We start from the raw sequence: 15,012 nt of genomic DNA on the forward strand, positions 1-15,012 counted from the left end.
AAAATACAAAACTTGCATTCTCGCCGCGTGTTCCTGCACGCCGCGGCAAAGTCGGTCTTTGGCTTCCGGATAGCAGCTAGCGTGCGCCGCTATACATCATGCACATCCTGCATCGATCTACAACACGGAAGCGCGTGGCGTGACCTCTCATGGAGATTGCGCGCGACGGCACGTCACCCCACCTGACGACGCCGTGTCATTCGCGTCGTGGCAAATCGCCTTGCGCTCGTGGATTCTGATCCAAAGGCCCATCACTTTTCAGGTTTCTTCGAGTGATGTTCTCCTATCCAGGAAACCGCTGCCAGTGGCTTGATGCAGACGGAGTTGATCGATCAATTCAATCAGGTGTGTACCCAGCTTCCGTCCCGCTTCCTACTCCAACTAATCGTACTCAAATTTTCTTAAAAAAATTCATAAGTAAAATTTATCTTAAAAACCACTTTCAGTTACAAAATCATTCTATCATAGCATCATTTTGTAAAAAATTCTCGTTCTCTTGCCCCGGCTGTGTTGTGACATGTGAGTCAACAGGCAGCTGCTTGCAAGAAAGGAGTACCCCTGCAGCTATGCGAATTATTCCGTAAGATTCATAGTTTACACGCAATCGTTGTCATAATTTCATAAAGGGTTGCATATACTGATATATATGCCCATGTGTTTCCTCGCAAGCAAGTCGACGGGAGCTTCGACTCTTCGTGGATTTTTTGCCCGGCGGCGGGGTCGCCGCCACCAAACCGCCGTAATCCAAAATCCACGGTCCAACCTTCTTTTGTTCTGCCCGTGAGCCTTCCTCACAGCAAGAGAAAGCCAACCACCTCCAGCCCAGCTCGGTAGCTCTGCCTCTCCCAACCCAAACGGGCACACGACACCCGAGTCCGGCCGCCGAAGGAGGAGCCTCGCCGTCACCGCTTCGCAATCTCCCAAGGCGGCGCGCGGCCGTTTATTCGCTTTCCCACCTTCACCCGCGCCTCCGCCGCCACCACCGCCTTTGGTCCTCAGATATAACCCGAGGATTCGTCGGTTCCTCGTCTTCCTTCGCATTCTTCGCACGCGAGATATCTTAGACCGACCTAGAGCCATGGGGGGAAGCCCCTCGAGGAGCAGCCCGCGGGACGGGAGCGGACACGGGCGGTACGGCCAGTCGCGTTCGTTCCCGCAGACGGTGGGGGCACCGCCGCAGTGGGGAGGGTACTACGGCCAGGACCCGAACGCGGGCTACTACGGCGCCCCGCAGCAGGGAGGAGGGTACGCCGCGCCGTACCCGGCCCCCGCCGCCGCGCCGCCGCCGCCGCCGCCGCAGACCGCGAAGCCGCAGCTGGACAGGCGTTACTCCCGGATCGCCGACGACTACAACTCGGTAGATCAGGTACGCGTGTGGCTGTCGTTAGTAGATTGTAGCGACCGCTGCGTCTATACGCGCTTGTTTGGATGTTACGTATTACAACCGAAGCTGGAATTGGATATGCTCGAATACTCCGTTGGCGTGCCTTGCATGGATCTCGGAGCTGTGATACAAGTTTTCCCCGCGTAGTATTGCTACGAAGTTGAGAGCATGACCGATTTGTTCTTCATATCTCCTCAATCTGCCGTCGTTTGAAATTTCCAAGGAGATTAGAATGCTCTACAGTTGGTCAACTGATTTGAGGTTATCCAAATTTGAAATGGGATGGTGGCTTAAATTGGTTTTCAACCATCACCTAAACAGATAACTTTGTGGTCACAGCTCATTGGAATAACACCCAATATTTTTTGTAAGGTTGGCAACTTGGCATTATTTGGAGGGCTTGCTGTTGTGGTTGGTTAGAGTTGGTCTGGTTGCCTGGTCTTCGTCTTGCCAAAATGGCCAGACTGTGATGAGCTTATGGCTATGTATCGGGACAATGTAGTGGCGAGCCAATTGATTTTTTTGTCACCTCCAAGAAGTAGCTTCGCTTAGAGCATCTCCAACCGAGCCCTCTTCTCACCCCCTATTCTATATTTGAGGAAAAAACGATGAAAATCGATCTCCAACCGACCCCCTATCCGACCCTCTTTATTTGAGGAGCTCTCAAATCTCCTCCCTCACTCCCTACATCTAGAGGCTCCTCATCCAACCCCTCATTTGGGAGAGAGGGGAGAGGGAGAGAGGGAGAGAGGGGAGAGAGAGGAGAGAGAGTTACCAGATATTAATAAAATAGAGGTGATTCGAATATAGGGGGTTAAATATGAGAGGTCGGTTGGAGATGCTCTTATTTGCCACTCTGGTTCACAATCATTGACTTAGATGGTCTTACATTTTAAAGGGTCAATCTTTTTGTGGCAAATCATCAGTTTACATGGCTGCCCCATAGAAATTATATAATCCAGCTCATGATTTGATTTACATCTGTTTTACTTCTCTTACTCTGGGTTCAACCCTTTAAACCGGACCACCATAACTATTATTGTAGTGTAGACTACACCTTATTAAGGCTACTGCAGTAATTGATTGTTTATTGATTAAAATTTTATATGAATTAATTGTCTCTCTAGGTTGTAGCATTTTCTCTTTATGCTGCCTTGTGTTCCATTAGTACAACTTTTAGGCAGATAAACAAACGGTCAACTTTCACCTATGTTACTGTTATTCCTGTGAACTGTCTTTCTGAAGATCAAACTTTTTATTTTTGTAGGTTACTGATGCTCTAGCTCAAGCAGGACTTGAATCCTCAAATCTTATTGTTGGCATCGATTTCACTAAGAGCAATGAGTGGACAGGTTAGCGCTTATGAACTGTTAATTTGGTTTATTGCTTAATAATCTGTTGCTTTCCCTAGCCTCCCGATGCTTATGATTTATTTCTCATATCAGGAAAATTCTCCTTCCATGGACGCAATTTACATCACATTAGCAGTACGCCAAATCCTTATGAACAGGCTATCTCGATTATTGGGCGAACACTGTCAAAATTTGATGAAGATAATTTGATTCCATGCTTCGGATTTGGAGATGGTAATGATTTTATGTCACAGTTGACTGTTTATTACACTATTTTATAATTTCTCTAAATTATAATTCAACTGCACACTTCTTTTCTTCAGCATCAACACATGATCAAGATGTCTTCTGTTTTTATCCTGATGAGAGACCTTGCAATGGATTCTCTGAAGCTCTGGATCGATATAAGGAACTTGTACCACATTTGCGCTTAGCTGGTAAGCTGCCATTGCCCTGTTCTGCCATTTAATTGGATTGCATATGTGTGTTAATTCAAGTTTTCACAATGATTCTGAACAGGGCCAACATCCTTTGCACCGATTGTTGAGATGGCTATGACCATTGTGGAGCAAAGTGGTGGGCAATATCATGTTCTGTTGATAATTGCAGATGGGCAGGTTCCATGTTAACTCTTCTTGTTGTTCTGATGTTGCAAATAATTAATTCCATGGTTGTGGATTTTGAGCAGTAGGTATAATATATGAGACACATATGGCTGTTGTATTCCTACTGGAGAATGCTATTTTTCCTTGACCTATATATTGCTATGCAAATCCAGCATACCGGTACATGCAACAATGGAGTACAATTTTGTTCCTAAAATGAAGCTTTTAAAAATATATATTATAAACTTTGAGTTCACAACATTTCATCCATTTGTGGAGTTGGACTTCAGATGAGGGGTCCATGAATTCATAAACGTGAGAAAGTCAGAAATGTGCTCTATGTGAAGCTTTTCACTTATACCCCGCTCCCCACTAGTCTGTAAATTTGATTCCTCTAGTCACTGTAGCATCCTTTGGTTGAATAGTTCATATTTGCAGTTATTGTGTTATCGGGTGATGTGTTCAACCTGCAGTACATAGTATACATACTTGAGGAGCTAGAAAATTTCCTTTCTATTCTCTTATTAACTTCTATATAAACTTAGGTTACAAGGAGTGTAGATACTGCATCTGGACAGCTGAGTTCACAAGAGCAAAAAACTGTTGATGCCATTGTGAAGGCCAGGTAACACCGGCACGAATGTCCTTCATTACCTTAGTTTTGATATGCTCACACTGAAATGCACTCTGGCTTTTAGTTACAGCTACAACTTCATCATGTTTACATAATTTACCTGGCCTCCTGTGTCATGGACGCTGCTGATTGTTTCCGCCTTTGTTTTTGTATGCAGTGAATTGCCTTTGTCCATTGTTTTAGTAGGAGTTGGTGATGGCCCCTGGGACATGATGAAAGAATTTGATGACAACATTCCTGCTCGAGCTTTTGACAATTTCCAAGTAAGTCGATGTGGAACTTAATGGTTCGTGTCTGAGATGATTGATTTCACTCTAGAACATGTTTGTGAACTTTAAATGATAAATTGTTACTTTCTAACACTGCAAATCTGTTACTTGTCTAGTTTGTGAATTTTTCGGAGATAATGTCCAAGAACACGCCACAATTAAGGAAAGAGGCTGCATTCGCTCTTTCAGCATTGATGGAGATACCACAACAGTATAAAGCAACTGTGGAATTAGGAATTTTAGGGTACTTTTTTCCCCTTGAAGTACATTCTAATACTTGCTTTGATTATTTATTCGTTTTGAAGTACATACTGACTTGTGTCAACGTGCTGCAAGCAGTCGTCGCTCTTTCAAGTCTCCTGACAGGGTTCCTCTGCCTCCCCCTACTGGAAGGCATGATGCTTATTCATATGCGTCTAAAAGCTTTAGTAAGCCAACCACCTACGCGCAGAGTTCGTCATCCTCGTCACCATATCCTCCTCACTATGAAACTCCGCATTCTGCCACCCCAGCCGCACCTTCGTCCACTTACGACAATCAGGTACAACTTATGTGCTCTGACAACATATTTCGTTTCTGCTTGATCTCCTAGTTGTGTATTTTGTAACACAATCGTTTACACAACATCTGTTTCTGACAATCGATATTTAACTGTAGGTTTGCCCTATCTGCCTTGCGAACCCCAAAGACATGGCCTTTGGCTGTGGACACCAGGTGAGTCTCTCTCTCTCTCTCTCTCTCTCTATAGTGGTTAGTAGTACCTTTTTAATAACGACTAGTATGCCAGTGCCTTTTTTCTATGATAACTAGTAGATTAGTGCCTTGTAGCTTGGGTCATTTACGATTTTGGAAGTGTGTTGAAACGTCATCTTCATATCCTTCTCAGACCTGCTGTGACTGCGGACAGAGTCTCGAGTCGTGCCCAATCTGTCGCACTCCAATAGCTACTAGGATAAAGCTATACTAGTAAGTGGTGGTTTGGATCATTGCAAATGGGCGGTATGCTGGAGCCACCCTGCGTCACACTGGAAGATGAATCGCATGCCCCAATTTCAATCCGTTCAGAGAGGTCCCGCCATGACTCGGTTCCAGCAAAAGAGAAGAGAAAAACACAAAAAAGAAGAGAAAGTGAAAAACACAAAAGAGAAGCTGGTGATGGGTCAAACAATTGCGTGTACATATGGTATGACACTCAACTTATCGTACCTACTACTTGTACATATCCGGACGTCTGACATCAGGTTTAGAGGATTCATTGTGCCCGTTTCGTTTTGTTTCGTCTGAGATTTGTTTTTTTTAGACCCAGTGATTTGTTAATTTGTTCTTTGTTGAATTATGTAAAAATCCGCGGTTTTCGTGTAATCGGAAATAAAGTTATACTGGCATTTGACTGTTGCTTTACAACAGAGAGTTTGATGCTGACATGCCCGTCAGTTGGCGTGAATGGATGATGTACTACGTGTCTACGAGCTGGCATGGCGCGTCGCTTACCGCCGCACTTCCTGTTGGGAACCCCAATCTTTTGGCCGCTTCACCAATGGAAGCATTTGAACCCGTTGCGCCTGGGTGTTGACGATCAATCAAACAGCGGCGGCAGTGGAACCGTGGACCATGGTTTGGCTTACCGATCGGAATTCGGTAACCGGGCTCCGGCGATAATCAAAAAATTACGGTGACCGGTCGAAAATTAAAAAAAAAATCGGATAAAATTGATTTGGTAAAATTTGAAATTTGAGGGAAAAAAATTACGATTTTAGCTGCTCGGTAACCAGTCAGTTTGGACCGGTTATTGAGCTGTTTTTGCGATTTATCGAGTGATTTTCTTGAATTTTTCGCATTGTCGGTAACCGCTCGGTTTTCTTGGTAATCGTTCGGTTTTCTCGATTTTTTTTAGTGAAGTTTAAAAAAACCTAAAAATTATCTTAATCTTGTAAAATTAATAACTAATTCATCTTAGTTTCAAATCAAGTGAAACAAATTTTGTTGGTTTTCTTGTAATATGATCTACATGATAAAAGTATTTATACTCATAAAAAAGTTCGAAATTTTATGTGAGAAATTGTATTTGTTAAACCAAGTTAAATGCATAGTTTACTCTTTGCTAGTCCAAAAATTATGAAACTAATTTTGTTAGTCTTTTTATATGATTCTATGTCTTTTAAAAATACATAAACTCATGAATTAGTATTGTAACATGCAGGATTGTGTAAATGTGTTGCGACTAGATTAATTCATAACTGACCCATCATACCTCAAAAAATAGTGAAATAACTTTTATTAGTTTATTTATACTATGATTTACGTAGAAAAAATAATAGTAGACATGAAAAAGTTAATTACAGTGTTGTTTTTTTTTGACACATTCACTTTATGCTTGTGAACTTTGTAAAAATCATAGAGAAATTAATAAAACTCTAAATAAAATGAAATCAATTTTAAAGATACTCTTAAGATACGTTTTACACAAGAAAAATATGTATTTGCATGTTAAACTTTTCCTTAACATGAGTTAATAACCGAGCCGCACGCTTCAATTTTTTTTCATTTTTTTCAAACTTCCTCCCTATAGAATATGATGCAAACGACATTATTTTTGAATTTTTTTTTCTTCACAGAAGGTCTTAGAATTGTGTCTAATTTTTTAAAGATTTTTTTGAATTTTTTATTATTTTTTTGAATTTTTTAATTCAAATTCGGTTACCATTCGGTTTCTGAAACCGAACCAAATCGAGATGTTCGGTTATATTTTTGCTCGGTTACCGTCGGTTTTTTAACCCTGCCGTGGACACAACTATGATGCCCCAGTGCCAAATCCTGCTCCATCTCCCACCACACGTCCCTTGACCTGCAGAGCCATCAAATGAACCAGTGATCCTGTCACGATTAGGCAAAACCACCATATGACCATATGGATTGTTCATGCACGATCAATCCTATACCCTTTTTATCGGTTCTTGCTGTTCATGATTGAAGCACATTGGTTGCTTGAGGTTACCTTGATGACGACCATGCTGGGGAACAGGAAGGTGAGCGGGGAGAGCGCGAAGGAGCCGAAGAGGTTGACGACGTCCCCATGAAGGGGAAGAGCGCGGTGACGAAGACGTTGAAGCCGAAGATGACTCCCCGCGAGAAGAAGCGGCGCGTGAGGTTGTAGCTGGAGAACGTGCCCTCGTCCAGCCGCTGCAGCTGCGTGTCCATCGCCTCGTGGATCGGCACCGCGAACAGCTGCGAGCACGCGCATCACGCACCGGTTTGCTAGGCCCGCGCGCTGCAGCGCTGCTAGGCGCACGAAAAGGTGCGTGCGTGTTGCCAGACGACGCTTTGCAGGAAGGCGGCGGCGTTGATGGACCCGGCTGCCCACCTCGGCCCGCCGAGCTCGTCGGGGAGGTACTCCGACACCGCCGACCCGTACGCCCAGTACCCCGCCACGCTGACGCCGTAGTACACAGCGGCGCCGGCGGTGTACTGCAGCAGCAGCGCCCGCCTCATGCCGCGCACCGCCGGCTCCCAGACCGTCGATTGGAACCAAAAGCAAATTAAGCAAACGTGCATGCAATACAGCGCCAGGCGTCGACACGAGACCGTCACGGGCTACCACGGCCAGCCACACATGCACGTCGCCGTCGAAGGCTCGAAGCACGAGTTTGAGAAAGGTGCAGGCTACAGATAGACATCAAAGAGATCCGAACCTGTATCTCCGGGAGCAGCCCGGACGTGTTGCAGACGAGGATGGCGGCGACGGCGACGGCGCCCAACGCGTTGAACACCTTCTCGTCTTGGGTCCATATAAGGACGGTGTAATCCTTTTGCTTTTCCCATTTTCCTACGGAGAAACAATAACGCAAAGCTGGTAATATATCCAGCTATTCCAACACGTAGATTCAAGTACAGGAGCAGCAAGAGAACAGGTGGTCACCATCGCTCATTAGGATGGCCAACGGAGCGACGTCATAAGCTACTGTCAGCGCCGCGGACGTGGCGAGCCAGTTCCTCATGGCGGAAATCGTCGGCACGAAGTAGGCGAATGCGAGGTAGATGGTTCCGGTCGTGGTGATGAACCATTGCAGCCTAGCAGGGGAGTGGGTGAACTCCACGTTGATTGCCTGGTTAATGACCACGAGCTAGCAGTGAGGTATTGTAGGGTTAGCATGCATGCAAAGCTGCTTGCTTTTTTAGATGAAGGAATGCAAAGCTGCTTGTGTTGCTGCTGATTCCTATATTAACTAACTGTCCTGTTTTTTTTGTGAAATCAAGAAAAAGTTGGTGAATATATTAGTCGGATAGTGTGTGCCTTGAGTGCTCTTGCACCTAGTAAAATGAAGCCCATGTTACATAGAAGTAGAGTGGTGAGCTGCAGGAACCAAGTGATGTAGTACATTTTCCTCCCTTCAGAACAAAGCATAAACAAGAGGCATCGACTGCATTTTCAGTATCATCTAACTCGTAGTAACAATCATCTCTGAGAACAGCTTATGCGATCGTTGATGATCAGAGAGAGCATCAGGCCAACACGACTTGCAAACTGCAATATCTTGTGCCGATGACGCTTAACCTACATGCATGCATACATATCTCTACAAACTTATGGGAAGCAAGAAATAAGCGATGTGCGTACCGAAGACGAATCCCATGAGGTCCCTGTACCGGATGAACCTCTGGCCGTCGATGATATGGAGGCCGGCGAGGAGCCAGTTGGCGTACCAGGCCGCGGCGGCGACGAGGAGAAGGCAGGCGACTCCCCAGCCCCGGCCCAGGGGGACCATCATGAGGTTGGAGAAGCTCAGCACGTAGCCGCAGTTGAAGCCGATCACCAGCAGCAGCCCCACCTGATGCCATGAGTCTGGCGCCAACAAGAACAAAGTCAACTAAACGGATCACAATTCAGAACAACACCAAGCAAGCCGGCCACTAGCTTGTTAATCCTGTATTCCTGTCTACCGTACCTGTGTCTCCCATATAAGCAGTAGCTGCAATACACTACGTAAAAAATAAATAAAAAATACAAATTTAGTAGTGGATCTTAATATAATCCGTCACTTATGATAATAATAACGGATCATAGTTATGATCCATCAGATATTACTGGTTATAACGGATCATAGTTATGATCCATCAGATATTACTAGTTATAAGTAATAGATCATCTTTTACCGGTTATAAGTGGCGAGTCATCTTTGGTTAATCATAAGTGATGGAACAAATTATAATCTATCACTTATTACTAATCATAAGTATCGAGTCATCATAGCTAATCATTAATGACGAGTCATAACTTGACCTGTCACTAATGATAAATTCATCAGTGACGGTTCGTCCTAGACCAGTTATAAGTGACAGATTAAATTATGATCCGTCACTAATGATAGTATTTTTTTTTCTTTCTCGTATAGCACCAATAAATTTACTGGTGCTGGGTCCCGTTAGCTATAACTTGTCATAAGTGACGAGTTGCGGTTATGACCCGTCACCTATAAACTTCTATAACAAAGATTAAAATAATAAAATATTCAGTTTCTAGCATAACAACGTGATAGCGGAGATAGTAAGAGGGTTCACGCGCGATGGCCGATGGGAGGTTGTAGATTTGATTATCACATAACGCAAAAACTAAAAACAATTTGAAAAAAGGTGTGATTTATGGAGCATATGCGATGGGCCCCTGTGTGTGAAAAATATTTTTTTGATTTTTTTTGTGTATAAAAACTGTGAAAAACGCTTATCCTCACTGCGTAAGTGAGAAATCACTATTAAGATCCATTTATATTCAGTCATAGATGATGGGTCAAATTATGATCCGTCATCTCTAATCTCATTGATGACGGATTTTTACCTGTCACTGATAATGGTATATAAATAACGTATTCAGAGTGATAAATACAGAATCCATCACTAATAATAGTTATCATCTATCATCTATAATTTTTTTTTCAAGTAGTGATGGTGTAGCCACTGCCCTTCAGTGTCTAGTGAAGAAGCCATCGCTGCTCTCTTGTCCGCTGCAGCTTCCACCTGTGCTCCAAGCTTGCACACCCCAGGAAGGACATGGCCTAACACTTTGCATATCTAATACATACATAGTCTGGCAAAGAGGTCGCAAAAGCCACACCGCCGATTCAGGAGTAATCCATAAAGCTCTCTTTTCCTCGCAAAAACAAAAGCGATATTGCCACCATTGATAGTAAAAGCCAATCTAAGTTGTATCACCACCTATAAATACTAGATTTTGCTTTTTGAAAGATCAGATATTAGACTTTCCATAGATAGCAAGCATGGCTACTACTTGTCTATTATATTTCGGTTGCGATTTCGTTCTCGCCTCTGCCTCACACTGTTATGAATCGGTGTTATTGTTAGATTATCTTTAACTATATTTTCTTCATTTCATTCTCTTTCTGATTCCCTTCCCCGGTCTTAATCCCTTTATTTTCTCTTATCTTCAACAGCTTCCCTTCGAGGGGAATCACGAAAGGAAAGGAGAGAGAATCCCGTCTTGAAAAGAATGACCCCGAGAATCCCTTCGTGACCGCAACCGTGAAGAAAAACCGTTAGAGTATGAAACGAAAATTCCTTCACGACGAGATTTTCGCCCATGACAAAAATCCCTTGGACATAGTCTTACGTAGTCCTCGTGCCACTTCTCTCTCAGGGTCTGCCGCCTTCGCTTTTCTGCACATCCGTTAGGCAAAAATGGCAGAGAAGCTATAGGAAATACAACTTAGCATCATTGCACGTATATCCTATCTTGATTATCCATCTCTTTTATTTGATAATTATTTATTTGTTAATTATCTTATCTAATTTATAGTTTTTTCACCTACCTCTCAAATACAAATCTCAATATAAATAAATAATTCTATAAACTGTGTGTGCCCGCATATACTAATAAAATTTTCATATTTAGTTACGTGTGATAGGCTGGGTGGCGTGGTGCCGGGTGGTTGCTCCGCGGCGAAGGGAGAGGAGTACGTAGTAGAGGCAAAACTGTTCTTGCTATTCACTATATGAAAAATAGACATAGGAGACACAGTTTAGTGACAGATTATTATGCGATCCATCACTTATGTCATCTCGGGTCGTGCCTATTTATAGACCCGTCACTGATACCAAATAATAGGTGACGAGTCATAATATTACTCGTCATCAATAACATAAGTGACAAGTAATAACTAAACCCGTCACTTATGACTTGATCATAGGTGACGGGTCCTCCTTCAATACTAATAACATGACTGACCCGTCACTTATAACTTGGCAAAGTTGATGGGTCTCCCTGGGTCAATTATAAGTGACGGGTTATAATGCAACCCGTCACTTATGACTCTTAATAGGTGACGGGTAACCTTATCACCCGTCACCTATTACTCAACTCTGTTTTAAGAGTTGGACAGCTACTGTGCGGGCGAACAGTTACTGCATAGTACCGTCCGCACAGTGGCTGGCGACTTTCACCGGCTCCTTTAGGGATTCTCCAATATCTTGTTGATTTGAAGTTTGAATTGGTGCTAGGTCTTTGAAGGTTCGCATCTCCCCCTTTCCTCCTCCTTTCCTGTCCTCCTTTAAAACCTAATTGGTAGATTTGTTGTGTTTTATGTTGTTATCGACCATTTTGCATGTTTATCCAAAATCTTAGTACAAGTGAGTTGTATTTATGTTAGATTTGATATTAGATTTGCCCGATATACCGCGAGATGCCATAGATTTAGTGTACTTGTAGGGAAGTTTTAATTGCATGCTTAACCATAAAATTAAGGTTATTGTTAATAAAGAATGAATATTTTTACATTAATTGTAGATGATGGACAAAAGTTGGATGTACCTCGAGATCCAAACTTGTTCGGAGTACCTGAGTAGGTGAAGCATTTCATGAGTGCTGCCTTGGTGGATATGAAAGATCGTGGTAAAACAGCAATGTATTGTCCATGTCGCGACTGCAGGAATGAAAAAAAGTTCCCGAAACCAGACAATATCCATGCCCACTTGGTCATGCGTGGATTTAAAGAGAATTACACATGTTGGAACAAACATGGCGAAGAAGGCCTTAACGAGGAAGAGATGGATCGGGCCCTCCATGCCGATAGTGTGTATTAAGGACTTACATCCGGTGAAATGGATCATGATAATAGGGATGAGGACATATTAGGTTTGAATGATAATGATCTCGAAGATTTTGTAGAGAATGTGGACTAGATGGTGTGGGATGTCGAGCGGCGCGACGAGTATAACAATGGTGAGTTTGCTAAATTTCAGGACTTTGTACGGGATTCCAAGACGCCCCTTTATCTAAATTGTAAACAGAAGTACACGTGGATATTTAGGAACCTAAAGCTTCTACAGCTGAAGGTAACCTATGGTTGGACTGATAAGAGTTTTGAAGTATTACTGGATCTACCAAGGGACATGCTATCGGAGAACTTGGTGCCCGAGGGCATCTACGATGTGAAGAAGATAATTTATCATTTAGGACTGGAAATAGAAAAAAAATACATGCATATGAGCAGGATTGTATCTTGTTTCATGGAGAGTATGCAAAGCTGGATCAATGCTCCGTGTGTGGAACCCATCGATATAAGCGTAGAAATGACGGTGGTGACAGGGACAAAGGCAAGAGAAGTAAAGGTGGTCCTAGAAAGGTGGTGTGGTATTTTTCCTGTAATTCTCTGTCTGAAGTGTCTGTTTGCCAATAGAAAGGAGGTCCAATTGGTTTGTTGGCATAAGGAGGATCGTAAGAATGACACAATGATACGACACTTGACAGATTCTGCTCAGTAACAAATCGTTGATTCCACATTTGGTTGGTTCACCGAAGAATTGAGAAATATTATGTTTGCTATGAGCACAGATGGCATGAATCTATTTGGTAACATGAGTAACTCACATAGCACCTGACTTGTTGTATTGTCGATCTATAAACATCCACCCTGGCTTTGTAACCAGCGAAAATACATTATGTTGCCGATCTTGATATCAAGACCGAAACAACATGACAACGATATAGATGTGTACCTCAGACCTTTAGTCGATGATCTTAAGAAACTCTGGTCGGAAGGCGTCAAGGTTTGTGATCAGTACAAGCAATAGTACTTTACCTTGCACGTTATGTTATTTGTTACCATCAATGATCTGCCAGCACTTTGTAACTTGTCAAGTCAGAGCAAAAGAAAAGGTGAAGCTTGCCTCTATTGCTTAGATGACACATGTAGTTTGAGGTTGAACAACTCAAAGAAAACAGTGTACATGTGGCATCGACATTTCCTTCCCAGAAAGCACCCGTACCGAAACATGGAAAAGCAGTTCGATGGCAAAGGGAGAAAGCGTTACCTCTGAGGCATTTCAGCGGGGAAGATGTCCACAATCAGGTTAAGAATATCAATGTTGTAATTGGAAAGCGAAATCAATCCTCTAAGGATGATGAACAGTTAGGAATGTGGAACAAGAAATCAATACTATTCGAGCTAGAGTATTGAGAAAAATTAGATGTTTGCCACTCTATCGACAACATGCATATAAAGAAGAATATCTGCGAGAGTCTGATTGGTACATTGCTCCAAATGAAGGGAAAAGGAAAAGATCATGAGAACACACGAGCTGAACTTGAAGAAATGGACTTAAGGTCGAAGCTCCATGCACAATATACGGACAAAGAAAAACACCTACCCCCAGCAGCTATCACTCTCTCCAGGAAGGAGAAAAAAGAATCCTACGAGTTCTTACATAGTGTGAAAGTTCCCTCTGATTACTTCTTACATAGTGTGAAAGTTCCCTCTGATTACTCATCCAACATCACAAGACTTGTCTCGGTGAAAGAGCTAAAAATGAATTTCATCATGATGAAGCCCCATGATTGCCATGTGATGATGACGTCACTGCTTGCGGTAGCTATTAGGAACATCCTCCCAATAAAGGTTCGTGAGGCTATTCTGAGCATGTGTTTTTTCTTCAATGCAATTGAACAAAAGGTGCTCGATCCAAACTCGCTGGAGGAACTAGGAAGAAGCCACTTTGAGACTCTATGTATTCTTAAGGTGTATTTCCCACCATCCTTTTTGATATCATGGTACATCTTACTGCTCATCTTGTGAATGAGATACACTACCTTGACCCCATGATCCTGTATCATATGTTTCCATACGAGAGATATATGGGCGTTCTCAAGTCGTACGTAAGGAATTGAGCATTTCCTGAGGGATGCATCGTGTAGGGTTACGTGACGGAGGAGGCATTGGAGTGGTATGTTAATTACATCGACCCAAATAACCCAATTGGCGTGCCTAATTCTCGCCATGAGGGGAGGCTCGCACGTGTGGGAGTTCTGGGGAAGATGGCAATAACTCCTGATCCGAAGGCCTACGACCAAGCTCATTTCCTCGCGCTGCAACAAATGAGCGAAGTGTGCCCATATGTCGATGAGTACAAACAGATGCTGCTTGAAGAGAATCCAGGGTAGACCGAAGCTTGGGTTGTGAGGCATCATATGCGAATGTTCACAACTTGGTTCCGAGATCGAATCAGACAATCGAGTACTCCTACAAGTGCTCTGATAAAAAAACTGGCATCGAGCCCTATATACACAATTATGACATATCAAGGGTACAATATAAACAGATATATATTTTACACGGTTGCCCAAGATGAGAAGAGTATATACCAGAATAGTGGTGTCCTTATAGATACTTATGATAACAACATGCAGAGGGGCACATACTATGATCAAATAGAGGAGATCTGGGAGCTGAACTACTTAGGATTCAAGGTAGCCCTGTTTCGGTGC

General features: G+C 43.1%; 2 protein-coding genes across 3 annotated transcripts; one reads left to right on the plus strand and one right to left on the minus strand.

Moving 5' to 3' along the window:
- The first annotated feature begins 644 nt into the window (after positions 1-644).
- LOC133909402 (E3 ubiquitin-protein ligase RGLG2-like) lies at positions 645-8,490 on the plus strand. Of its 2 annotated transcripts, XR_009908381.1 has the most exons (12): positions 645-1,366; positions 2,652-2,736; positions 2,830-2,970; positions 3,060-3,173; positions 3,256-3,353; positions 3,887-3,966; positions 4,133-4,238; positions 4,361-4,488; positions 4,584-4,785; positions 4,902-4,958; positions 5,131-5,427; positions 5,652-8,490. XR_009908381.1 is itself a non-coding variant. In XM_062351823.1 (11 exons), exons 1-11 carry the CDS (start codon positions 1,079-1,081, stop codon positions 5,209-5,211), a joined length of 1,380 nt encoding a protein of 459 aa, XP_062207807.1. In that variant the 5' UTR covers positions 645-1,078; the 3' UTR covers positions 5,212-5,629. The 2 variants fall into 2 exon arrangements, 1 of the variants encoding a protein (XP_062207807.1); XM_062351823.1 differs by lacking the exon at positions 5,652-8,490 and having other exon boundaries at positions 5,131-5,629.
- On the minus strand, positions 7,524-9,200 carry LOC133908292 (probable proline transporter 2). The gene is made up of 6 exons (XM_062350285.1): positions 9,188-9,200; positions 8,860-9,084; positions 8,536-8,630; positions 8,161-8,365; positions 7,934-8,067; positions 7,524-7,748 (listed from the first exon to the last, which is right to left on the minus strand). Exons 1-6 carry the CDS (start codon positions 9,198-9,200, stop codon positions 7,524-7,526), a joined length of 897 nt encoding a protein of 298 aa, XP_062206269.1.
- Positions 9,201-15,012: the final 5,812 nt, after the last annotated feature.

This window comes from Phragmites australis, chromosome 2 (genome assembly GCF_958298935.1).
Source record: "Phragmites australis chromosome 2, lpPhrAust1.1, whole genome shotgun sequence".
Lineage (NCBI taxonomy): Eukaryota > Viridiplantae > Streptophyta > Magnoliopsida > Poales > Poaceae > Phragmites > Phragmites australis.

Excerpts from the sequence above, each read along its gene's own strand:
- LOC133909402 (XM_062351823.1), top strand. The coding sequence starts at position 1,079 with ATGGGGGGAAGCCCCTCGAGGAGCAGCCCGCGGGACGGGAGCGGACAC. Across the intron at positions 2,737-2,829 it reads TAAGAGCAATGAGTGGACAG|GAAAATTCTCCTTCCATGGA; the intron begins GTTAGCGCTTAT and ends TTCTCATATCAG. Across the intron at positions 4,489-4,583 it reads GTGGAATTAGGAATTTTAGG|TCGTCGCTCTTTCAAGTCTC; the intron begins GTACTTTTTTCC and ends TGCTGCAAGCAG.
- LOC133908292 (XM_062350285.1), bottom strand. Across the intron at positions 8,366-8,535 it reads TAGGTGCAAGAGCACTCAAG|CTCGTGGTCATTAACCAGGC; the intron begins GCACACACTATC and ends CCTCACTGCTAG. Across the intron at positions 7,749-7,933 it reads GGCTGCTCCCGGAGATACAG|CCGGCGGTGCGCGGCATGAG; the intron begins GTTCGGATCTCT and ends ACGGTCTGGGAG.